At 40.2% G+C, this 25,235-nt stretch overlaps 1 protein-coding gene across 1 annotated transcript; it reads left to right on the top strand.

Annotated features, from left to right (window-relative positions):
* Positions 1-399: 399 nt before the first annotated feature.
* NLRP9 (NLR family pyrin domain containing 9) lies at positions 400-18,137 on the top strand. Its single transcript, XM_006915930.1, has 9 exons — positions 400-679; positions 3,237-4,797; positions 5,901-6,062; positions 10,063-10,230; positions 12,271-12,441; positions 14,639-14,809; positions 16,301-16,471; positions 16,942-17,112; positions 18,005-18,137. The coding sequence occupies exons 1-9, from the start codon at positions 400-402 to the stop codon at positions 18,135-18,137; spliced, it is 2,988 nt and encodes a 995-aa protein (XP_006915992.1).
* The last annotated feature ends 7,098 nt before the right edge of the window (positions 18,138-25,235 follow it).

Genomic DNA, 25,235 nt, shown 5'->3' with positions numbered 1-25,235 from the left:
GTAATGACACAAGGTCAATGTCCTTGTCCCACTGATAACCCCCCAAAGCTTTATTATGGTTTTAGGTAGTTATCGCTCTCCCTGGCATTTGGCTTAGGTAGTTATCGCTCTCCCTGGCATTTGGCTTAGCGTAAATGACATTTTTTCTAGCACTGAATTCACATGCATGACTGTGGAATGTAGAGGAAGGATGGGGTGCCTTCCACAGATGAAGCTGGCCAGATGTGTTTTCAGCAAGAAGTTGGGTGACATCAGTAAGCTGAAGCCACTTTCAATTGCTGTGATTTAACTCTGTAATGACATCATTTTCCCCCAGGAATCACTTCTTTCTTTTTTTTTTTTTTTTGAAGATTTTTTTTTCCCCTTTCTGGAAGAGTCAGCTTACAATCCTGGGACAAGATGGCCGAATTTCTTTTTTCTGATATTGGCCTCTTTTGGTACCTGAAAGAGCTCCAAAAGGAAGAGTTCTGGAAGTTCAAGGAGCTCCTCAAGCAAGAACTTCTGAAATTCGAACTCAAGCCAATCCCATGGCCCATGCTCAAGAAGGCGTCAAGGGAAGATCTAGCAAAACTTCTGGACAAGCATTACCCAGGAAAACAGGCGTGGGAGGTGACACTGAGCCTGTTTCTACAGATCAATCGGTGTGACCTCTGGACCAAGGCTCAGGAAGAGATAAGAAGTAAGTGTGGGATGCAGAAGTAAGGGTGGGAGCCACAGCAGGAAGTAAGTGTGGGATGCAGAAGTAAGGGTGGGAGCCACAGCAGGAGGTGGATCCACTGAGAGCTTGTCATAAAGAAGGTGACATTGTCACTAAGCTAATGGCCACCCTTCTGTCTGTTGACAATGTGTCATGGGTCAGTGAGAACCTTGGAGGCAGTAGAGGAATTGCAAGCCAACTCTGCTCATACATGGGCCAGTGATGGACTGCAGATGGGTAGTGTCCTGAGACAGACTGTCATCTAAGTGGCGTCCCCATTTTTCTGTCCCAACACAAGTCTGTGCTATCACAGGAAGAGACTTGGGCCTTAGTGTCTGCATTACCAGGTCTGCTGAGATAGAATTCCTAGAGTCCTAATGTTAGAGTCCTAATGTTAGGATATAATTATAGTGTGTTTCTGTCTCTCTCTTTCCTTATAGTATGCAGGAAGCACTTTTTATGCATAATATCTTTTCATTCTCACCATGACTCTGAGATTTGCCAATGGGAAGGCTGTGGACTGAACAGTGTCCCTTCAAGGGACAGATCTGACTCCACACCAGTTATTTTTGACTCATTGGGGATTTATACCTTTCCTCTGGGAGGATACTCCTTTATTTTCCCCCAGAAAGAAGAGGAGTTGAATTTTAAGTCCTGGCAAATGAAGAGACAAAATGTCAGACAAGTCATTTTTAAAAATTTCATCTCTAAGACAGTAATTGAAAGCTGCAGCATGCTTTAACCAGTCTTACATGTTATTCTCTCATTGATTTTATCTATTTGTGAGACGAGACTTTCTGTTCTAATAAGCGAACTGAGACTCAGAAGGATTGTAATCACCCTGAAGTATCAGCATGGAAATAGATAAACCAAAGGGTGCCTCCTGGTGTGTGGACACCTAGCTTAGTGGTGAGGACTGTTGTTCGCTAAGGCAGCTCCAGAGCAACAAGCCGCCATTAGGTCCGCTCCAACCCTCTGCTAAACTGGTTCTGCAAGGACATAATACGCCCAGATGGATGTAGAATGGCACAATTGGAAACATGAGATGTTGACATTGGTTCCTCTTGTTCCCGAGTCTCTTGATGGCACAGTGGAGGAGGGCTCAGGTGGACACTGTGTGCATGGTAGGTCCGTGTCATAGGTGAGGAATCCAGAGATGCCAATCTCAGGTCATGACTGTGAATGACCCTGCCCCTTCTCCTGGAAGGAAAGAGAGAGACAGACAGAGAGATAGAGAGATCTCTTAATTTCTTTTGTTTTTATAAACAAATCTTTCTCTGTCCCAGAGAGGAAAAAACTCTCTTTCCATCCCGAGGCTGTTTTCTAGTCATACATCCTTGAACAAAGCTATCAATGAATGCCCTTTGCTTGGAAGACATGCAGAGATGCCTCTCCTACTGTGATGTGCATTTCTTCAGCACAGGATGAGGTCCTTGTCTGTATTTGTAGTTTTGTGCACCTCCCCTAATGTGTTGCCTTGAACGTGGATGGTAGATAGTAAGGGTGGTTCAAGGGTGCCTTTCTCAAATTAACTACAGTAGCATGGCACAGTAGGAATCACCTAGACCTCACAGTTTCAGGTCAGAGATGGGATAAACCCCTGATCCTAATATTTATTCACTAGTCCAAATTAGCTGAGTAATAAACTCTCAATATTTTTCGTTCAGTGGGAGTTGAGTGAATTTTGATGAATTCTTGAGGAGATGCAAGATACGATAGCAGGAGCGATGCCCTTTGACCTGATTCCTGGCATACCCTCCATACGTGGTGGCACTTACAATTCTTTACTTGGGAGAGACCACCCCTACCCCCTTTCAGTTTGGAATGCAATTATCAAATGTCCACATTTCCAAGTGTCCACACTTTGTGTAGCCTGCAACTCTGAGATAGGCTTCTGGTTTTGGTCAGATGCTTCTGTGGACAGGATTTCAGATAGATTCTAATGAAACTAAGTTAATTAGCCTGGTCATCCATGGATGTACATCTTTCCTCATGTGTTTAAGTAACTCTGTAGGGTTGTTATGAGTATGAAAAAATAAGTGCATTAAAAAAAAGATTAAATGTATTGGGGTAACTTTTGTTAATAACATATGTCTTAAGTGTACACCTTTGTAATATGACATCTGTACACTCCACTGTGTGCTCACCACCTAAAATCTAGTGTCCTTCCATCATCCTATATTTGACCCCCTTTACTCTCTTCCTCCTCCCCTCACCCCCTTCCTCTCTAGAAAAACCACCATACTGTTGTGTGTCTATGAGTTAGTTTGTGTGTTTTGTTTGTTGCTTTCTGTTTCATATCCCACACATGAGTGAAATCATGTGGTTCTTTTTTTTTTCTGTTTGACTTATTTCACTTAGTATGATACCCTCAAGATCCATCCATGTTGTTGCAAATGGCAGTATTCCGTCATATTTTATGGCTGTGTAATATTCCACTGTATATATGTACCACCTCTTTATCCAGTCATTTCTTGTCTCGGCTATTGTGAATTAATGCGTTTTTAAATTGTCATGGATTCTATCCTCATTAACTCAGATAAGCTCAACCCCTATAAAAGTCACATGAAGGACAAATTTCGTCTCATATGGGAAAAGGAAACCTGCCTTCAAGTGCCTGATGATTTCTACACTGAAGCCACGAAGAACGAATATGAAGAACTGAGTGCTGCATATACTGCTGGCCAGACTGGACAGCATTCCCTCACCATGGTCTTGCAAGGTTCTCAAGGAATTGGAAAAACAACCCTTCTGAGAAAAGTGATGCTGGAGTGGGCAGAGGGAAACTTATGGAGGGAAAAGTTCACATTTGTCTTCTTCCTGGATGGCTGTGACATGAACAGTATCACAGAGACGAGCTTGGTGGGGCTCCTCTCCAGGGACTGGCCTGGGTCTGCAGAGCCAATTGAAGACATTTTCTCCCAGCCAGAGAAGGTCCTTTTCATCATAGATGGCTTCGAGGAACTGAAATTTGACCTAGACCTCAACACCAACTGGTGCAGTGATTGGAAGCAGCGGCAGCCAATGCAGGTTATCCTGAACAGTCTGTTGCAGAAAAAATTGCTTCCAGAGTCTTCTCTGCTGGTCGCACTGGGAATGACAGGCATGAAGAAAATTTTTTACTTGTTGCAGCATCCAAAGTACATCACTCTCCCAGGGCTCTCTGAATACAATAGGAAACTATATTTCTCCTATTTCTTCAGGGAGAAGAATAAAGCCTCTAGAGCCTTCAGTTTTGTGAGAGACAATGTTTCACTGTTTGTCTTGTGCCACTATCCCCTCGCCTGCTGGTTGGTCTGTATGTGTTTGAAATGGCAGTTGGAGAGAGGAGAAGACCTTGGGATTGCCTCCCAAACCACCACTTCTCTGTATGTTTCCTTTTTTACCAGTGTGTTCAAATCAGGACTGGGGAACTGTCCACCAAAGCAGAGCAGAGCCCAGCTGAAAAGCTTGTGCACCTTGGCTGCAGACGGCATCTGGACTGACACGTTTGTGTTTCACTCTGGGGACCTCAGGAGGAATGGGATATCGGAACCCGATGCCTTCATGTGGGTAGACTTGCGACTTCTCCAAAGGAACAGCGATCGTTTCACCTTCGTCCACGTGTGTATCCAAGAGTTTTGTGCTGCCATGTTATATTTGTTCAGACGACCCCAGGACAATGCTAACCTGGCCATCGGAAGTGTAGCCCAGCTTGTAAAAGCAACTGTGACTCAAGCCCCAACCTACCTATTGCAGACGGGGATCTTCCTGTTTGGGTTTTCCACAGAAAAAATAATGAACATGCTGGAGACGTCCTTTGGTTTTCCACTGTCCAAGGAGATAAAGCAGGAAATAACCGAATGCCTTCAGAGTTTGAGTCAGGATGACCCCAACCAGGTCGTAGTGAGTTTCCATGAGTTGTTCAACAGTTTATTTGAGACCCAGGACAAAGAATTTATAACACAAGTGATGGATTTCTTTGAAGATGTTAACATTTATATCAATAACACAGATGATTTGGTGGTATCTGCATTCTGCCTCAAACATAGCCAAAATTTGCAGAAACTTCACCTGTGTATACAAAATGTGTTTTCAGATGACTGTGGAGCCATCTTAAAGTAAGTCCATCTATTAATACCTGCCCTGCCCCATACCATACCTGTAGCTCATTCCAATCCCCACTGGGTATTTCATGGTTCACTATACTTTTGCTCTTAAGAAACATGGCTTTGTAATAAAATTTGCTAGCTGTGTGACCATGAGCAGTGACATCTAAGGTTTCCCCATCTGTATAAACAAAAATAAATGTTTTACCTACTTGGAGCCAAGGGGGAGATTGAAAGAAAGGCAGTTTTTATTGTTGCCATGACTATGCCTTTTTTTCTTGCCCTTATGGCATTTTAGCATATCCTGGTGACTCCATGAGGAAGGGACTCTTGGGATCTTTTGCCTGATTACCTCTGGATTTTTTTTTCCATGTGTTTTTTCTCTTTGCTGATTTTAACTTGTATGCTTCATCAGGTTTAGGTTACCAGCTCTAACTTTGGCTCTCAAATACATGCCACTTTTCACAGTCACGTTTTTCTTTTTTTAATTTTAATTTAATTGAAGTATAATTGACATGCAACATCTCAGTGTCAGGTGTACAACATAATGATTTGATGTTTGTGTATACTGCAAAACGATCGCCACAATAAGTCTAGTTAACACTTGTTACCACACATAGGTACAGAATTTTTTGTTGTTGTTGTTATGAGAACTTTTACGATCTATTCTCTTAGCAACTTTCAAATAAGCAAAACAGGATTGTTAACTGTAGTTCCAGGCTGCACATGACATCCCAAGGAATTATTTATTTTATACCTGTGTGGTCATGTTTTTTGATAATGTTCCCTGTTCACTGATAGATCACCCAATACTAACCTTTGTTCAGATATCAACTTATTGCCTAAAAGAGAAGAAAATAGAGGCAGAATACAATTGAATAACTTACCCAGGTCACATAGTTAATAAGTGGTTTAAATGAGGTTTGATCCCATTGCTGTGACCTCAGGGTCTGTGCTGTCAACCACCATGCCATGTCGACTCAGTTTACCTGGCTGCACCTCTCCCTAGGCATCTGTCAGCTTGAAGGAACTTGGGGAATGGTGTTCTGCCTGTTTTGAGCATGTCCTGAGTTGAATTTCACGACTGGAGAAACATGGTGTTTGTTCTCCCATAGTGACACCCAGAAGCTGTGCTTTTGGAGGGACCTCTGCTCAGTGTTCACCACCAGCAGGAACTTCCAGGTGTTGGATTTGGACAACTGTACCTTCGATGAGGCCTCGCAGACCATCCTCTGTAAAGCGCTGGCTCAGCCCATTTGCAGACTCCAAAAACTGGTGTAAGTTAGATGTCAATCTGTTCTTTAAAGCAGAGTTTCATTCTCTCTACTCTGGCTTTAAAAAAATTTACATAAGTAGAGTTGGTATACAGTATCATATTAGTGCCAGGTATACAATATAGTGATTCAATGTTTCTATACCTTATAGTGTGATCGCTTCACTAATTCTAGTAATCATTTGTCACCATGAAAACTTAACACAATATTATTGATTATGTTCCCTTTCTCCTTTTCACCTGCCCTCCACCCCTTCTCATCTGGCAACCACCAGTTTGTTCTGTGTATCTCTGAGTCTGTTTCTGTTTTGTTTGTTTGTTAATTTTGTTCTTTAGATTCCACATATACGTGAAATCATATGCTATGTTTTTTCTTTCTGACTTATTTCCCTCAGCATAATACCCTCTAGGTCCATCTATGTTGTCGCAAATGGCAAGATTTCCTTTTTAATGGCTGAGTAATATTCTGTTATATATATGTACCACCTCATCTTTATCCATTTGTCAATTGATGGACACTTAGGTTGCTTCCATATCTTGGCTATTGTAAATAATGCTACAGTGAACATAAAGGTGCATATATATTTTCAAATTAGTGCTTCATTTTCTTTGGGTAAATACCCAGAAGTGCAATTGCTAGGTTCTATTTCTAATTTATCTGGAGAAACTACAAACTGTTTTTCATAGTGGCTGCACCAATTTGTAGTTCCACCAACAGTGTATGAAGGTTCCCTTTTCTCCACATCCTCACTATCACGGGTTGTTTGTTGATTTATTGATGATAGCCATTCTGACAGATGTGAGGTGATATCTCACTGTGGTTTTAATTTGCATTTCTCTGGTGGTTAGGGATGAACATCTTTTCATATGTCTATTGGCCATCTGTATGTCCTCTTTGAAAAAATGCCTATTCAAGTCATCTGCCCATTTTTCGATTGGATTGTTTATTTTTTTTGTTATTGAGTTGTATCAGTTCCTTATATATTTTAGATGTCAACCCTTTATCTGATGTATCATTGGTGAATATCTTCTCCCACTCAGTAGGCTCTCTTTTTCATTGATTTCCTTTGCTGTGCCCAAACTTTTTATTTTTATATTTTTAGTATGTTATTTCTTTGAATATGTACAAATATTTTAATAAACTAAAATATTCAATGAACAAGTAAGAATGACTAGAAATAAGAGTAATGTTAGGTTCTTTTCCAGAAATAATAAGCCATCACTTTTTCATAAGCCTTAATTTCCTCATATTTTCCCCTTTTGTAATTTTTTAAAAATTAAATTTATTAAAAAAAATTTTCAATTATAGTTGATATTCAATATTAAGCTTTTTGGCTTGATAAATCAATGTGTCAACACAGAGCTACAATCTAATATGTCAAAAGTGAACTCAGAAAGCATTACGTGATACAAATTTGTAGGAAAAACAAAATATATTGCTTGCTTCTACATGTGGTCACAAGAACTGTATGTGCCGTCTTGTTGGATCCGTTCACCTGTATGCAGCTGATTAGCTAGGAATCTTCAAGTTCACCCTGACATGAAGAAAGCTTAAGTTTTGTTTAAGATTAGCACCCACATTTGGGGAAAATCGAGGTCACACTTGGATTTAGAGATTGTGCGTATTTTGGTCCAGCGGTACATTCAAACAAATGTGGCCTCCATTGTGGTTTTTGCCTAACGAATGTTTAAAAAAAATTTTTAGAATTTATTTTTCAATTGCAGTTGACATTCAATATTATGTTAGTTTCAGGTGTACAGCATAGTGGTTAGACATTTATATAATTTATGAAGTGATCACTCTGATTAGTACTTACCTGGCACCATCTATAGTTATAATATTATTGACTATATTCTCTGTGCTGTAATTACATCCCCAAGACTATTTTGTAACTGCCAATTTGTACTTCTTTATCACTCCCCCTTTGTCACCCAGTCCCCCAACCCCCCTTCCAATCTGTAAATCATCAAAGTGTTCTCTGTATCTATGAGTCTGTCTCTGTTTTGTTTGTTCATTTATTTTGTTCTTGAGATTCCACATGTAAATGAGATCGCATGGTGTTTGTCTTCCTTTGCTTGAGTTATTTCCCACTAACACTTCATCTTAGTTTGTCTCCTTTCCCTGAGGTTGTTGATCCTTCACTGGTGATGAGTCTTGATTGCACATTCACTCAGTGGTCATCTTCTCACCCTACTGTCCACTGACTCAGGACCTCTTGCTGGCCTGGAGTCCGAGTCCTTTGCAGCTGCCTGCCCTGTGAATCACAGTGTTTTCAGTGGCAAAGTCCTTGGGGGGCCTGACCTTGCTGTCCTGATGCCCTCATTTCTCAGAGATCTCTGGCTATCAAGGGCATTCCCTGTCTTTCTATGGTAGCACTTCTCCTTGTTAGCAGGCTCAGCCTATCTCATCCTGACTGTGACTGACCCTGTCCCTTTGTTCCCTCAATATCTGGGCTGGAAGTGCCATGGATGTTGCCCACACAATTAGGGGGCCCCTCTGCCCGGAATGGCCACAATGCTTCCAGGCTGCCACTTTCTCGTCAGTTCATTCTCCTCTATTTTTTCTTTCTTCCTATTCATAATTCCCACTGTGGTGTTTGAACATGGCAGAACATTTACTTGTTTTAGCCTCTGTCATTTCTCAAAGTTGATTGGTTGGGGAGAAGTCAGGGTGTGCTCAAGTCTGCTGTCATGACACTGAGAGTCACAGATTGTGTGGCATGTATTTATAAATCATGTAAATAATAAATATATAAATAAGATAGAAAAATAGAAATACATAAAAGCATATAGAAATATATGAGTATATATAAATATAAGCACATATAAATATATAAATTCATAAGAGTATAATTGCAGAAATCACTTTATAAATTATATAACTGTCTAACCACTATGCTGTACATCTGAAACTAATATAAAATAACATTGAATATCAACTCTAATTGAAAAATAAAAATTAAAGTATATAAAATATATAAATATAAAAATTATATATAAATATATAATTTCTAAAAATCTTTTTCAAATCCCTTCTCCTTTTTCACCCAATCCCCCAATCCCAATTTCATCTGGCAACCACCAGTTTGTTCTCTGTGAGTCTGTTTCTGCCTTGTTCATTTGTTCATTTTATTTTTTAGTTTCCACATTTAAGTGAGATCATACACTATTTGTCTTTCTCTGTCTGAATTATTTCACTTAGCATAAAACTCTCTAGTTCCATCCATGTTGTAGGAAATATCAGGATTTCATTGTATATACGTGCCACATCTTCTTTATCCACTTTTCTATTGTTGAGCACTTAGGTTGCTTCCATATCTTGGATATTGTGTAAATAGCACTGCAGTGAACATAGGGGTGCATATGTCTTTTTGAATTAGTGTTTTGGTTTTCTTTGGATAAATACTCATAAGTGATTTGGTTTTCTTTGGATAAATACCCATAAGTGAATTGATGGGTCATAAGGTAGTTCTATTTTTAACTTTTTGAGGAACCTCCATACTGTTTTCCATAGATGCTGCACCAATTTATATTCCTACCAACAGTGCACAAGGGTTCCCTTTTCTCCACGTTGGTTCTTTTTTTGGTAACACAGTCTTGCTTGGAGCATTAATTCAACTTTGTACATCTCTGCTGAATGTGAGGCACTGTGCTAGCTTAGGGATGCACAGAGGCACAAATATGGTGCTGAGAGGTCTCTGTCCTGGTGCTGAGAATTCAATACAATGAATTTGAGAGATGACTTTGGGTCCCCTCCATTATAGAGTGAGAAGTGGTGGGTAGAATAGGAAGGACTAGGAAACAGGAGAGATCCATGCCATGGAGCCTCTGAGCTTGTCAGGTGTCTGAAGATCCCAAAGAAAAATAATTTATAGGCAAGAGTAACCAGAGATCTAAAAACAGCTTCATAAGCCTCTGCAGGGATGTAGGAAGAATTTGGTACAAAGTACCTTGCTTTGTGCTTAGGCTTCATCACATAGGTTCCAATATCTCATCTCTTGTAGGTATAATTTTGCTTCCAGCCTTGGGAATGGTCTTGACTTCTTCAAGGCTGTTCTTCACAACCCTCATCTGAAATACCTGAACCTGCATGGCACCAGCCTCTCCCCCGTAGAAGTCCGGCAGCTGTGTGAGATGCTGAAACACCCTATGTGCAATGTAGAGCAGCTGATGTAAGTCTTGGGGTTGTCTGTGATGAGTGACAGTGGACTTGGCATTTGAGTAGGCCCATTTCCTTTCCCGTGTCAGCCTTTGTCTCCCAGATTTCCCCTAATGTCCATCTGAGCATCTGCAGACCACCTAGTAAGGTGGGGATGGATTCTAATGGGCAAGGCGTTCTGTCAGCAGAGTTGTCCCATTGGTCCCTTCTGTGTTACTCAGTTGACTGACTTCTCATGGACACCTAACCTGACTCTTCTTGCTTCTGCCTTTGACCAACCATGCCAAAAACACAACTCCAAATACTTCCTCTTGGAGATATTCCTATAAAGGTAAAATGAGAAAGCATATCAATGACCACAATTGTGATTGTCTAATCTGCCTGATGGCAAAATATGGTCCAAAGAGAAAGTGGTTAGTTGGCCCCCAAATTATTTCTTCCTCTTAAAAGTTACCCAGGGTGACCCCACCATGGCTGGGTGATTTCTGGACAGGCTCAACCCATTTTTTTTTTTTTTTTGCAGAAAGAACAAACGGAAGTAATAGAGGTAGGAATAAACAAAACCAACTTATTAAACTCGCCAAGAAAACATGCTCTTCTCTCTCTTGGCTTAGCGCCTCTTTTTTGCAGGAACGATCACAAATACAATGGTTGGATTCACACATATCCAGTTAGCTGCACCCATCAAGATGCATCAGGAGAAGGAGGAGGGTTCCTTGCATAAGAGTTGCTTGAACATTTAGGAGGGTTCCTTGCATAAGAGTTTGCTTGAACATTGCTGTGAATCCTAGTCATTGTTCAGAGAATTTCCATATCACCACAATTTCCTCTGTTCTAGCTTTCTCTATTCAGAGGGAACTTACAGAATTCCTGAATATTTTGCCCCACTTCATGTTATGCCATTTGCATAGGGTTTTATATGTTATATGTTAGCTTCAGAATAGGGTAACAGAGCTAGGAAACCAGGAGTCAATTGTAGACGTTTTATACCTGGAAGGTTTGCCTCTTTGGGGCTATACTCTTGAGTCCTGTTTGGTATTGGGGTGAGAGGGCCTCAAAATCTGGGTCTCTCTAGCCAGTAGTTCTCAATGGACAGTAGTTTTGTGCCTTGGGAGATGTCAGTGTCCAAAGACATTTTTGATGATTACAATTGCATGGGGAGCATGCTACAGGCATCTAGTGGGGGGAGGCCAAGGGTGCTGCTCAGCTTCCTGCAACAGCCAGCCCCAAAAGTCAGCAGCACAGAAAGTGAGAGACCTGCTCTAGCCTGTGAGATGCTCTTTTAAGCTGCATTAGGGCTTAGACCGGGGGTTTTTCAACCTCAGAACTATTGACGAGTAATCAGATGATCAGACTGATTGAGTCCCCAGATAATGCTTTGTTGTGGAGGGCTGTCCACAACATTGTAGGGTGTTGAGCTGCATCCCTGGCCTCCACCCACTGGATGCTAGGAACACCCTGCTCCCCAGCCACGACCACCACAAATGTCTCCACACACTGACAAATGTCCCCTCGAGGTCAGCAGTCACCCCTGTTGAGAACCACTGGCTCAGACATTTTCCTAACTTCAGTGAAAAGCAATCAAAGATTAATTTTGTTTGTGCTTTTGAAAAGTGTGGAACGTAGACATTGGATTGGCAGGTGTGAGATTAGAAACTGGGGTGTGGTCCACAGCCCAAAAAAATTTTTTTTCAGTTACAGTTGACATACAATATTATATTAGTTTCAGGTGTATAGCATAGTGCTTAGACATTTATATAATTTATGAATTGATCACCCAGATTAGTTTAGTACTCACCTGGCACCATACACAGTTATTATAATATTATTGACTATATTCCTTGTGCTGTACTTTACCTCTCTGTGACTGTTCTGTAACTGCCAATTTGTACTTCTTCATCCCTTCCCCTTTGTCATCCAGCCCCTCAAGTCCCCTCCTATCTGGCAACCATCAGTTTGTTCTTAGCGTCTATGAGTCTGTCTCTGTTTGCCAACTTAGCACAAGCCATTGGATACCTCTGCTCATGTCCCTCAACACGTGTCTAATATGCAGGTTGGGCAAGTGCAACATCACAGTTGAAGCCTGCAGAGAGATCACCTCTGTCCTGGTCTGCAACCAGAGGCTCAAGCTTCTCTCCTTGATAGAAAACCCCGTGATGAATGACGGTGTGATGTTACTATGTAATGCCCTGAAGCACCCACACTGTGCCCTGGAGACACTGCTGTAAGTCGGCGGGAGGGGTGGGTGTGTGCTCGTGGACCCCTCAGCTATCAGGACAACCACATGCTCATGGGGAAGGCTGAGAAGGTGGCGTGTGCACACGAGAGACAGTGTTAAATCAAGCAGAGAGATTCAGTGCCTTAAATTGGGGGCAGGCACAAGAACACCTAAGCCTGTGGAAGCAGATGAGTTGTCTGGGAGCAAAATTTCTGTTTGTGTGTACATGCATGTGTATGTACATATGCATCATACACAGGCACCATGGTATTTAAAATAGAACAGAGTGAGGATGCTAACTGTCACTGAGATGACTTTTCAGACTGTAAAAGAAATTCAGCAGTACAATAAATACCAGGAACATTAAATACTAAAACCAAACTATTTCAAAAAGAAAGAAAAGGGAAAAAACCCCCAAAACTTCAAGCTATAAAAATTAGTATGAAGCATCTTTGGAGGTACAAAAGAAGTGACATACTGGAAGATAAAAAATTTAGCTATTAACTGACGTTATACAATAAATAGAATTAGAGAGGAGTCTCCAACCCCCGGGCTGCATACTGGTACTATCCGTGGCTTGTTAAAAATCCAGGCCGCACTACAAGAGGTGAGTGGTGGGCCAGCGAGTGAAACTTCATCTGTATTTGCAGCTGCTCCCCAGTGCTAACATCAATGCCTCCGCTCCACCAGGCATTGAACATCAGGCATTAGATTCTCATAGGACCACCAGTCCCTGGTGCCAAAAAGGTTAGGGACCGCTGAATTATACTGTATGCAATGACTGGTAATTAAAGAGTTGTGTTTATCAAAAGAGCTCTTTAAAATACATCATTTAACATTATTTTCTTTTACTCTTAAATCTTTATTCATTGAAAGAAAGATTACCAAAGATGCAAGAATGTTTAGTCATTTTTAATTTTTAATTTATATTTATTTTTAAAGAATGTCACTAGTAATTTAAAAAGCAAAAATGTTCAACAAAACACACTTTTTAACAAATGTGTACAATTTTAAGATAGCCTTCACTTGGCCTGGATTCTGCAAAATGGGCAAATTTATGCTATGATTGAAGTTTTAATTTGTTGGTTTTTTTGCAAGGTAAGTTGGTATATAAACCAAATGAAATATCTGTTAATAGTAAACCTCAGCACTTCAAATAAAATTTTTTTGATGCAAAATGGTAATTTAGTATAATTTAAAATGGCGGGAAGTGAAAGAATACATGTGGAAATATTCAGAGAATGTGTGATCATACCATAGTGAGCCTTTGGAGATTACAGCATGCAACCATTAAAGTACTGACAAATCTTCGAAATATTGGAAAATGCTTATTTTATTGAGAAAAGTATAAATTAAGTGCCTATTGTTTGATCTCAAAAATGAGAACACTAGAAGGGAAGACCCATCGCAAGTGAGTAGTGTTTGCTTATCAAGGACTTGTGTATTCTTCCTGTAAGATGTCACATTCTTGGGTGTTCCTGAAGGGTAATGGGCAGATAAGTGGAGTGAGCAAGGGCTGGGTGAGGATGACAGTGAGCTGGACACTGCCTGCCCCACCCAAGAGGAAATTTCTGTTCCCTTCTCCTGTGTGACCATCTGCTGTGAAATTCCAGGTGTCTGGCTTATCTGGTGGTAGCTGGAAAGCATAGAATTCCATGTGAAATCTCTTGATTAAACATGATGTCAACTAAACCAGCTACATTCAAGGTGTCATATTCAGTTGTTGGCTACCAGGTAGAGAAACTTCTCTCTTATGCCTCCCCTTATTTTTCAAATTTCCAATACCGTGTATACAAGCACCAAAACCACAAATATTGTTAATTTCTAAATAATAGTTAAAGAACATAATTTTTAAGTAATATTTTTGAAAGAAAAATTATGTTAAATAGGATGTCATCTAGCACATTCCACCAAATAAATAAGCACACTGTGTGCTTGGACAAAGGATGACTTTGTCCAAGGTTGTCCAGCTGGTGACGTTCTGACGTGGATCTGAGATTCTGTTTCTCAGTTTGGGACACCATATTACACATTCTTGCTTCTGTATTTCCACAGGTGTTACGCATTTTAATTCTCTTATTTTTTTCAAGTGACTTTGGAGTATGAAGAATGACAAAGTTTTTGCATGTGGTTTTATGAAAATATTACCATATAGAGTTTAAGCAGGCTGACAGATTAAGTGTGTATGTCCTTTTCTCTGCAGGTTAACATACTGTTGCCTCAACTCTGTTGCTTGTGACTACATATCCCAAGCACTTTTGTGTAACAAATCCCTGTCCCTTCTCGATCTGGGGTCCAACTTCCTGGAAGACGATGGAGTGATGTCTCTATGTGAAACATTGAAGCACCCAACCTGCAACTTACAGCAGCTATGGTAGGTCTGGCTATGATTTGCTTGAATGTCAGGGTTTTTTTCTGGGTATTGTCATCCTGCAAGGGAAATGGGACGGGAGAAAAGCAGGGAGTCTGCTGAAAAAAATGAGGCTAAATGTTGGCTCCGCCTGATACTTCTAGGAAGGTCCAGCAGTGCATTGATGTTTGTGTGTCTTAAAGGACTTTTCATAACTTTTGGGACCTGCTACTCTGTAGAACAGTCTCTGGCCTCAGGAAGACTGGAAATAGAGTTCCCTGTTCTATTGACTAGACTAGCTAGATGAACTTGTGAAGATGCCTTACCTCTCCTGGAATGGAGATTGAGGATAATTATATTCCCCACCTCAAAAAACTGAGGCAGCTAGCGGGAGTAAGGCACATACAGAATTATTATCAGTGACTTGCCTATAGCAAGCACTCGGTAAATGGTGGTAGGAGACACAACAGGAGGATCATTCATTCCCCCTAGTAGGTACTGGGAACTCTTCTGGGTAGATGAGATAAATTGGTAAATGAACTGCTCCATGGATGTTGGTTTTATGGAGCGTCATATATGTACATAGATACACGTACACATAGATGCGTGCACACATGCATGAGTGAGGTTGCAAGTATGTGTGTATAAGTGTATATATCATAGTTTCTCAATTTTAGCACTATTGACATTTTGGCCCAGATCATTCTTTGGTTAGGGGGCTCTGTCTTGTGCCTGGTAGGGTGTTTAGCAGCATCCCTGGATTCTACCCAGTGTGGCAACTAAAAATGTCTCCAGGCATTGCCTAATGTGCCCTGCTTGAGAACCACAAATACGCATACCCACACCACACAAATTATCTGATATATACGTGTGTGTGTATATATGTGCCTATATATATCTGTGACCATATACATATGTCAAACTTATGCACAGGTGTGTATGTATACACATATATGTGTGCATGTGTATACAGACACATGTTAGTGGTAAGAAGTACTGTGGGGAATCATGAGCTTAAATGTAGGAGAGTGATTGGGGACATGATATTATATAAAATATAAAGGGAAGTCCTCACCAAAAGGTGACATTTGTGCAGACATTTGAAGGTAGTGAGAGGTAGCCCTGCTGGTATTTGGGCCAGGAGCATTCCAACCAGTGGAAACAATAAGGGCAGAGGCCCTGGGATGGGGAGAACACACAGGGTAGGAGGATTACAGAGAGCCCAGGGTGTTGGGCTGAGAAGGAGGAACTGAGAAGTTGTTGGATCTTTCCTACCATCATCTTCATTATCATCAGTCACCACCACCACCATCACCATCATCATCACCATCATCACCACCACTAACATCATCATCACAATCATCATCAATCATCATCATCAATCATCATCACCATCATCCTCATCATCTCAGAAGTACTTGGGAATTTTGTTCTTCATATCAATAAATCAAATAAGGTAGGCCATTAAGCATTCAATCTCATGACTATATCTATTTGTGTGTATTTTTACCTCAGGTTGGCAGGTTGTTACCTCACTCCTGTTTGCTGTAAGGACCTCTCTGTTGTTCTTAGTAGCAATGAAAAACTAAAGACCCTGAAACTAGGGGACAATAAAATACAAGATTCTGGTGTCAAACAGTTATGTGAAGCTTTGAAGCACCCTAACTGTAAACTAGAGAATCTTGGGTGAGTGTCCACAGATTATCTTTATGGGAAGGCTTTCCTATTTCAAGAATATAAAAATCTGAAGGATTAATGGGACTGAAGGGGAGCGGTTTAAAAGCCAGGGTGTCTGGAGCAATTTGATAAGTAAAATGCTGTCCTGTAAGACCAGGGTTCTCAACTTTGGCACTATTGACATTTGGACTGGGTGGTTCTTTGCTGTGATGGGGAGCAGGGACTGACCTGTGCATTGTAAATGTTTATCTGCATCCCTGGCCTCTTTCTACCCATGAGATGCTGGTAGCACTCTCCAGTTGTGTCAAACATCTCCAGACATTGTCACATGTCCCCCAGGAAATACAGTGGCCCCAGTTGAGAACCACTGCTCTAGAACATAAAGTCTCCTCAGAGGCATGGAATTGGTATCTCACAATAGTGTGCCATCCAGCCCACCCAAAGCTGGGGATGGCTTCTCATATGTTTCCTTATTGCAGGCTGGAAATATGTCAGCTCACCTCTGCCTGTTGTAAGGACCTGGCCTCAGCTCTCACTGTCTGCAAATCACTGAGAGGCCTGAACCTGGACTGGAATAGCTTGGACCATGATGGGTTGGTGGTGCTGTGTGAAGCCTTGAGCCACCCAGACTGTGCCCTGCAGCTGCTTGGGTGAGTGGTGAGGGACCTCAGAGTGAGGTTAATTTACAATAGATAGGTTTGCCTAGCCTCCATATGATCGACATGTGGGCTACAGAGTTCTTTGCTGTGAGTGGCTGTCCTGTGCATTGAAGGATGTTGAGTGGCGTCCCTGGCTTCCACCTGTACATTATGTGACCGTAGCACCTCCTTCCAATCATGATGATCAAAAATGGAAACTTTAAAGTTTCTGAGAGACTAGATCTTAATTGTTTTCACCATGAAAAAGAAATTATAATTAAGAGACATGATGGAGGTCATTGTATTGCAATACACGGATGTGTCAAACAAACACATTGTACACCTTAAATTTATACAATGTTATATGTCAATCACATCTCAACAAAAAAATTAAAGAACAGCTATCACACTTATTCCCTGAAATAAAAAAAATGTCTTCAGATATTGTCAAATGTCTCTTGAGAGGCTTGGTTGCCCCAGGTGAGAACCACTTGTTTACCAGCAACACCATCTTCTACTTACATTGCCCATAAATATGTAATCCCAGCTCTGAGGTGGGAGGGATTCTATAAAGAGTTGAGTGGAACATTGACCCAAAGTACATTCCTGGCACAGTTGCAGTTAATATTGTTCTAAACATTGTATTTGCATTGTCAAATATTTGTATATATTTGACACCTGTAGAATGAATATTTGAATGCCTTTTAGATGCCAGGCCCCTGGCTGACATGCTGAGGGTGAACAAAATGGTTCATGTTCCCATTCCTCACATTCCTGTTCTATAGGGAAGACTCATGCTTTCTCTCCACTTTCAATGCAATTCTTCCAGTTGTTTCTAAGGAAGAATGGAGAGGAAAGTATAGGCATTGTGCTGAATAGAGACCAAATATTTCTATCTTCCCAGACTGGACAAATCTGCATTTGATGAGGAAACTCAGCTGCTGTTGACAGCCATGGAAGACAGAAGTCCTCACCTGACCATTTTACATCAACCCTGGGGCAAGGATGAGTACATGATCAAAGGTGTTCTCCTCTGATGGGGGATATCCTGAAGTAATCTTCTCACAATGGTTGTTTACCCTCCTGGCATATCCTGTCCTATGAATTAATTGTCCATCATGGCAGTAGGGACTGTGATGTCATAGCTACTCCTTCAAAATGATCATGGAATATGACTCAGTATGCATGTCTGTGCCTAAGACCTCCGTCCCCATCTCTAAAATCCCCATCCTACCTTGTAATACTTAGAACAATTGCATTAAAGGGATAGACGCTTTGGAAATCATGACTTTATTATCTTACTGGATGTCCTGGAATATAGGAGCTTAGGTTTGAAGGAACCACAGTCCTCTGAAACTTCTGACTTAGAAGCAATGCTAAGAATGTGTCTATTGATTTTAGGTTTTATTGTTAGTGCTACTCCTAACATCCCCCCAAATTTTCCATTTTTAGTTTGTCAAAATTTGTCCATTGGTTATTAATATTATAGAAATTTCAGGTGTACAACCTTATAATTTGATATCTATATACTCTATTAATAATCTAGAAACTAGATGCAATGTCTAGTTTCCTTCTGTCACCATATGTTTGACCCCCTTTATCAAATTTGCCTTCTCCCCACCCACTTCCCCTCTGGTAACCACCATTCTATTATCTGTATCTATGAGTTTGTTTTTGTTTTACTGGTTCATTTGTTACTTTTTTGTTTTATATTTCACATATGAGTGAAGTCGTAAGGTTTTTGTCCCTTTCCATCTGACTTATTTCACTTAGTATGATATTCTCAAGATCCATCTATGTTCTAATAAATGGCAATTTTTTGATATCTGAATAATATTCCATCATGTGTGTGTATGTGCATATATGTATGTCTTCTTTATCCAGTCATTCGTCGATGACACTTAGATTGTTTCCATGTCTTGGCTATTGTAAATAAAGGTGCAATGAAAATAGGGGTGCATGTAATTTTATGAATTAGTGTTTTCATATTTTTTTTTAGTATCCAGACATGGAATTTCTGGTTCATGTGGTAGTTCTATTTTTGATTTTTTGAGAAACCTCCATATAGTTCTCCGTAGTAGCTGTACCAATTTGCAATCCCACCAACAGTGCATGAGATTTCCTTTTTCTCCACGTCCTCACCAACATTTATTTGTTGATTTATTGAAGACAGCCATTCTGACAAGTGTGAGGTGATATCTCATTGTGGTTTTGATTTGCATTTCTCTGATGGTTAGTGATGATGAACATCTTTTTCTATGTCGGTTGACCATTTGTATGTCCTCTTTGGAGAAATGTCAATTCAGACTCTGCCCATTTTTTAATTTGGATTTGTTTTGATATTGAGTTGTACATATTTTAAAATATATTTTGGCTATTAACTCCTTATTGAACATATCATTTGGAAATATTTTCTCCCATTCAGTAGGTTGCCTCTTCATCTTGTAGATGGATTCCTTTGCTGTGCAAAAACCTTTTAGTTTTATGTAGTTCCAGTTGTTTGTTTTTGCTTTTGTTGCCCTTGCCCAAAGAGACATATCTAAAAAACTATTGCTAGGGTCGGGCCTGGTTAGTACTTGGATGGGAGACCACCTAGGAGGACTAGGTGCTGTAGGCGTAAAAAAAATATATTGCTAAAGCTAATATCAGAGAGTTTACTGCCTATGTTTTCTTCTAGGAGTTTTATGGTTTCAGGTCTTACGTTTAAGTTTTTAATCCATTCTGAGTTTATTTTTGTATATGGTATAAGAAAATGGTCTACTTTTATTATTTTTTTGCATGTATCTGTCCAGTTTTTTCAATAACATATATTGGAGAGACTATCTTTACTCTATTGTGTATTCTTGCCTCATTTGTCATAGATTAAATGACCATATAATTATGGATTATTTCTGGGCTATTTTGATCCATTGATCCATGTGTCTGTTTTTATGCCAGCACCATGCTGTTTTGATTACAACAGCTTTTTTTTTTTTTGAGAATTTTTATATGAGTTTATTTGAGCCAAACTGATGACCTATGTATGCCAGGGACCAAGATCTCAAATGCTCCTGAGAATAACAGTTTTGCAATTTTTTGATTACTATGTATAGTATAGAATCAGGGAGCATGACACCTTCAGCTTTGTTCTTCTTTCTCAAGCTTGCTTTAGATATTCAGGATATTTTTGTGGTTCCATACTGATTTTAGAATTTTTGCCATCTGCAAATAGTGAAAATTTTACTTCTTCCTTTCCAATTTGGTTACCTTTAATTTCTCTTTTCTGATGGCTGTGGCTAGGACTTCTAATAATATGTTCAATAAGAGTAGTTAGAGTGAGCATCCTTGTCTTGTTTCTAACCTTACAGAAAAAGTTTTCAGCTTTTCACCATTGAATATGATGTTAGCTGTGTATTTTAGCTATAGTTATTTTTCCATGTTTCCACCTTCGATCTTTATGTTATAATTGTGTTTAATACCCCATTCTGAAATAGATTTGCAATTTCTTGCTTCGGTCTGTCTGTCACCTTACTCAAAGTTTTGTACACTTTTGTCTTTTAGCTTCAGGTAGAATAGTTCCTTTTAATGTTTCTTGTAATGCAGGTCCTGTGGTGGTAAATTTCCTAGCTTTTGTTTGTCTAGGAAAGCCTTATTTCTCCTTCATAGCTAAAGGATAGCTGCTAAATTATTATTATTGGCTTGTGGGTTTTTTTCCAATATTTTGAATGTATTATTCCACTTTCTCCTGGCCTATATGTTTTTTTACTGATAACCTTATTTGTAGATTACTGTCTTTTTCCCTGCTGGCTGCCTTGAGAATTCTTTCTTTCTTATTAACATTTTCCCTTTTTTTTTTTCTTTCTTACTTTCAGTCTGTGTGTGTCTTTCAATCTGAAGTGGGTCTCTTATGGGCAGCATATGTAAGGGTCTTGTTTTCTTATTCATTCAGCCACCCTATATCTTTTGATTGAAGCATTTAACTCATTTACACTTAGTGATTATTGACAGGTACAGAGTTATTGCCATTTTATCATTCATATTTGTGTTATTTTTTACCCCTTCTTTTTAAGAAATCTCTTTAACAGTTCTTGATTTTAACAGTTCTTGATTTTAACAGTTCTTGATTTTAGCTTTTTCTTGTTTGGGATATCATTAACTTTTGACAGCTTTAATATGTGTCTTGGAGAAGGACTTTTTGTGTCAAGATAATAGCTTTAAGTTAGCTTTTTGCACTCGAATGTCTAATTCCTTCCCTAGGTTTGGGTAGTTCTTGTCAATTATTTCTTTGAGTAGGCTCTCTGTTCCCATCTCCTCCTCTTCTCCTTCCAGGAATCCATATCCTTATTTTGTTCTTTCTAATGGAGTCAGATAGTTAGAATTATTTAATGTATTTTTAAACTCTCAGTTCTCTTTTTTGTTCTACTTGGGTCATTTCTAGATTTCTATCTTCAAGCTCACTAATTCTGTCTTTCATCTGGCCTGTTTCATTTCTAGTGCTTTCTAAAGTTTTCTTCATCTCATTTATTGAGTTCTTCAGCTCCAGAATTTGTTTGATTCTCTCCTAGTTTCCATCTCTTTGGTAAAGTACTCCTTCTGTTCACTTATTTTATTTCTGAGCTCATTGAACTGCCTTTCGAAGTTTTCTTGTATTTCAGCAAGTTTTATTCATGACAGCAATCTTGAATTCTGTCATTTAGATTACACTCTTCCATGACTTTGAGTTTGGTGTCATTTTCTTTCTCTGTTACCATGTTACCTTGGTTGTTCATGGTACTTGATGGATCATTCTTCTCCTACGCATTTGAAGTAGTGAACTCTTTTCCTGTTTAGATGCCATTTTTATCTTAACACTTTAGCAGGTTGGTAAGTAGAGGCATTTCTCTCATTTTCCAGTAGATTTAGCTCAGTTTTTGTTTTCTCTCACCTGCTGTACTTGCTCCTCTGGGAGTTGTGTGGGGGAGGTTGTCACTGTGATCATGGAAATTGATGTCTGGGTAATTGGGATGGTGGGTATCCCTGCTGTGTCTGTGTTACCTCAGTGTCTTGGGGCACCACAATCATGGTGGGGGGATGTGGCAGGTGGGGAGGAGCTGGGTTCACAAGCTCGCAGTGCTGCTTCCTTGTTTCTTATGGCCAACTGCACTGCTGTGCTATAGCAGGTGGCCTCAGACACATTTCCACAGCAGTGGGATTGGGGGGATGGAGAGCTTGGGCACTGACCTTGCTTCTGCCCTTCTTACCCTCCAGTGGACCATAGTGTGGGGGCTGCACCCCAACTCCTCCGCTGCTACTGCATTAGTTGGAGCTGCAGTGGCCACCAACCTGAATCTGAGGACACTATCCCTGTCCTTCCCCTGTCTGGCCTTTCCTACACATTCCAATAGTCCTGCTTTCAGATATCCCGATGAGTGAATCTCTCAGGTGTGTTTGTGTGTTGAGCAGAGGAACCTGTGTTGCATTTATAGATGCCTGATTTGTTGTAAATGTAAGGGGAGACAGAATGGGGTCCTCTCACTCCATCATGATGCTGACATCACCCTCCCAAATTTAGATTTGAACTGTTTTCTGACCTAATTAAAAAATATTTCTGCAATCTCCACTTATTCTTTAGCTTATACTACTCTAATGATGTTTTAAACATTCAGTATTATCCTTTAATTATTATCAGTTTAATTCAATGTTTTATTTTTCAAATATATTTAAATATCTCACTGTCATAATTAAACATTGCTTGGTTCTCCATTGCCTGTATGATAAATTATTCCTGCCTTACTGATCCTATATAAAAATTTATTTTTGAGTATAATTTCAACATTTTTAAATTAAACTTTAGTTTTTGGGCAGTTTTAGGCTGACAGCAGAGTTGAGAGAAAGGCACTGAGATTTATTTCCTATGTACCCTCTGTCCCTACACAAGCCCCTAGTTGATCTGAACAATTAATATATCTTAATCAGGGTCCTGTCCTATTGGTGCTGTCATCATTGTTGCCCTGGAACACTTACTCTAAAAATAGTAGTAACTGCAAATAATATAGACTCTCTGAATCAGTCTCGATAAACAACGAATTGAATGACTTACCATACTTAACATTCCTATGATTCAAGGTCATCTTTTCATCAATTTGTGAATTTTTAAAATATATTGCTCAATTTTCTATTTGTTTTTTGGCTTTTTCTTTGATTTTAAAGCATTCTGATGCCATTCCTCTTTCTGTCTTATGTTTTACTTTCTCCTGAATTCTGTCTGTATGTCAGGAATTCTTCACAGGGAACACCCTCAAAGGACAGCTAGTTGGTTGTCCAATGAGGGACAAGGGAGCAGGGTCCTGAGGGTGATTAGGAAGCATATCACCATCTCCTGCAGCATCATGTGGACATCAGGGATACCCAGGGATTCTGAGGTGGGTTAGACGAGCTTCCAATGAGATGTTCTCCAGGCTTAAAAGAACTTGGCACTGTGAGTAACAAGAATTGTAGCATTTAAATCAAGGGAGAGACAAGATGACAGATCAAATGGAGATGTTCAGTAAGAGCCAATCTTGGGTGTCAGCCAGATTTTGGAAACACGAGGGCATTGAAGACAGTGCCATTTGTGAATATTGTATAATTGCCTAATAAGCAGTGTAAATGGAATGCTTGACCCAGCCTTGAGTTTCAGATCTACCACAGATTATAGCTTCAACTCTGAGCTTAGCTTCTTCCACGGGGAACATAGAAAACTTCTGCTGCCTGTGGTTCACTTGCTCACTGGGGCCTTCTCATTAATTGCAAAACTTAATAAAGTCTCCATTAATCCCCAGAAGGGGCCGGTAGTGATTAGCAGTGGGGATAAAGTTTGCTTCTCACTGAAGATGCCCCAGCCTCTCCATGCAGACAGTGTCACTAATGCTCTGGGTGATGTGATAATGGTATCTGTGGAGAGATCAGGTCCAGGAACCCTGTCCCTATAACTATGGCCTCGGCTACCCTGGGCTGATCTCGACTGACACTTCATTGCACAAACTCTGGAGCAAAGACCAGCCAGGTGAGGTTGTCCTTATGTCCTGTCTTGGGGCAGACATCAGGAGAGGAAGAGTCTCTTTAGGAGAGGTCTCAGAACTGGGTTTGTGCAGCACCACTGGGCAGGATGGGTGCTAACCCCATCTGGGTCTGAGTAGCCCCTCTGTGCTCTGGCTGGGCTGGTGGATGGGGAGCTTGTGCTGGAAACCATCACTGGGTGAGACCCTAGTGGTGGGATTCACTGCAAATCTGTGTACCCTATAGTTTCCAATAATCGGAGAACAAAGCATTGAGGTCCCTTTGGAATCTGAGCTAGGCCTTGGATGCCCAGTGCCATGATATCCTCAAGCAGGTGTGCGACAGTTTTCTAATTTTCTCAAACTTGACAGATTGTTAGGCTTGGAGTTGAATGCAAGTGGAAACCTGGTGTACAGAGTTTGGATTGCAACTTCAAAATCCTGACATATAAAATGAGGTCCCTTAACACACACGTACAGAAAGATATTCACAGAGAAGAATAGTCTGTGGTGTAATGATATGATATAATGACCATTTTTTTTCCCTTTCTGAAATCCTGCGGTGGGATGCATTGGTCTCAGTATCCCTCCAAAGATTTTGTGGGTCATTATTTTGTATTATGTGTATGTTGTTTTGTAGATGTGAGGCAGCAAGGGAGAGAAAAAAATGTTAGCGAGATGACTTCTATTTCATTGTCAAGTCTCAGAAATAGTTTGGTGGAACATACCTGATCTCTTCTTCTCATTTTATGTTTTAATATCCTTTCCTCATATCCCAGGTGGCGATAGATAATCAAAACAAGGAAATGAGTGGTATCTACCATCAACCGTAGTCTCTACTATGACTACTACTGCTGCCTCTGTGATGTCATTGAGAACCAACTTTGTTTGGTTAATGTGAAAAGCACACTGTGTGTTCACACCAGGCTTCTGTATTAGTGCCTACTTTACTTTTTAAAAAGAGAAAGCAGAGGCACAGAGTGGTAAGCAAAATTCCCCAGGGTGGACTAAACTATTACATGTGTGACTTGATACAGAGTGAGAGCTGTCTAGTGCATAGGCTGGAATTTTAACAACCTACCTCATGGCTTTCACCCATGGTCCTGTTATCATACCATATTACAATGAGGAAAACAAGGT

Source organism: Pteropus alecto, unplaced genomic scaffold, assembly GCF_000325575.1.
Source record: "Pteropus alecto unplaced genomic scaffold, ASM32557v1 scaffold326, whole genome shotgun sequence".
In the NCBI taxonomy this organism is placed as follows: Eukaryota; Metazoa; Chordata; class Mammalia; order Chiroptera; family Pteropodidae; genus Pteropus; species Pteropus alecto.
Note: the sequence above shows the minus strand (reverse complement) of the source record. Positions and strands in the feature narration are given on the sequence as shown.

Bases quoted from the DNA above. Each gene is read 5' to 3' on its own strand.
- NLRP9 (XM_006915930.1), top strand. From the start codon at position 400: ATGGCCGAATTTCTTTTTTCTGATATTGGCCTCTTTTGGTACCTGAAA. The intron at 4,798-5,900 runs GTAAGTCCATCT...GTTCTCCCATAG, and splicing joins GACTGTGGAGCCATCTTAAA to TGACACCCAGAAGCTGTGCT. The intron at 17,113-18,004 runs GTGAGTGGTGAG...CTATCTTCCCAG, and splicing joins TGTGCCCTGCAGCTGCTTGG to ACTGGACAAATCTGCATTTG.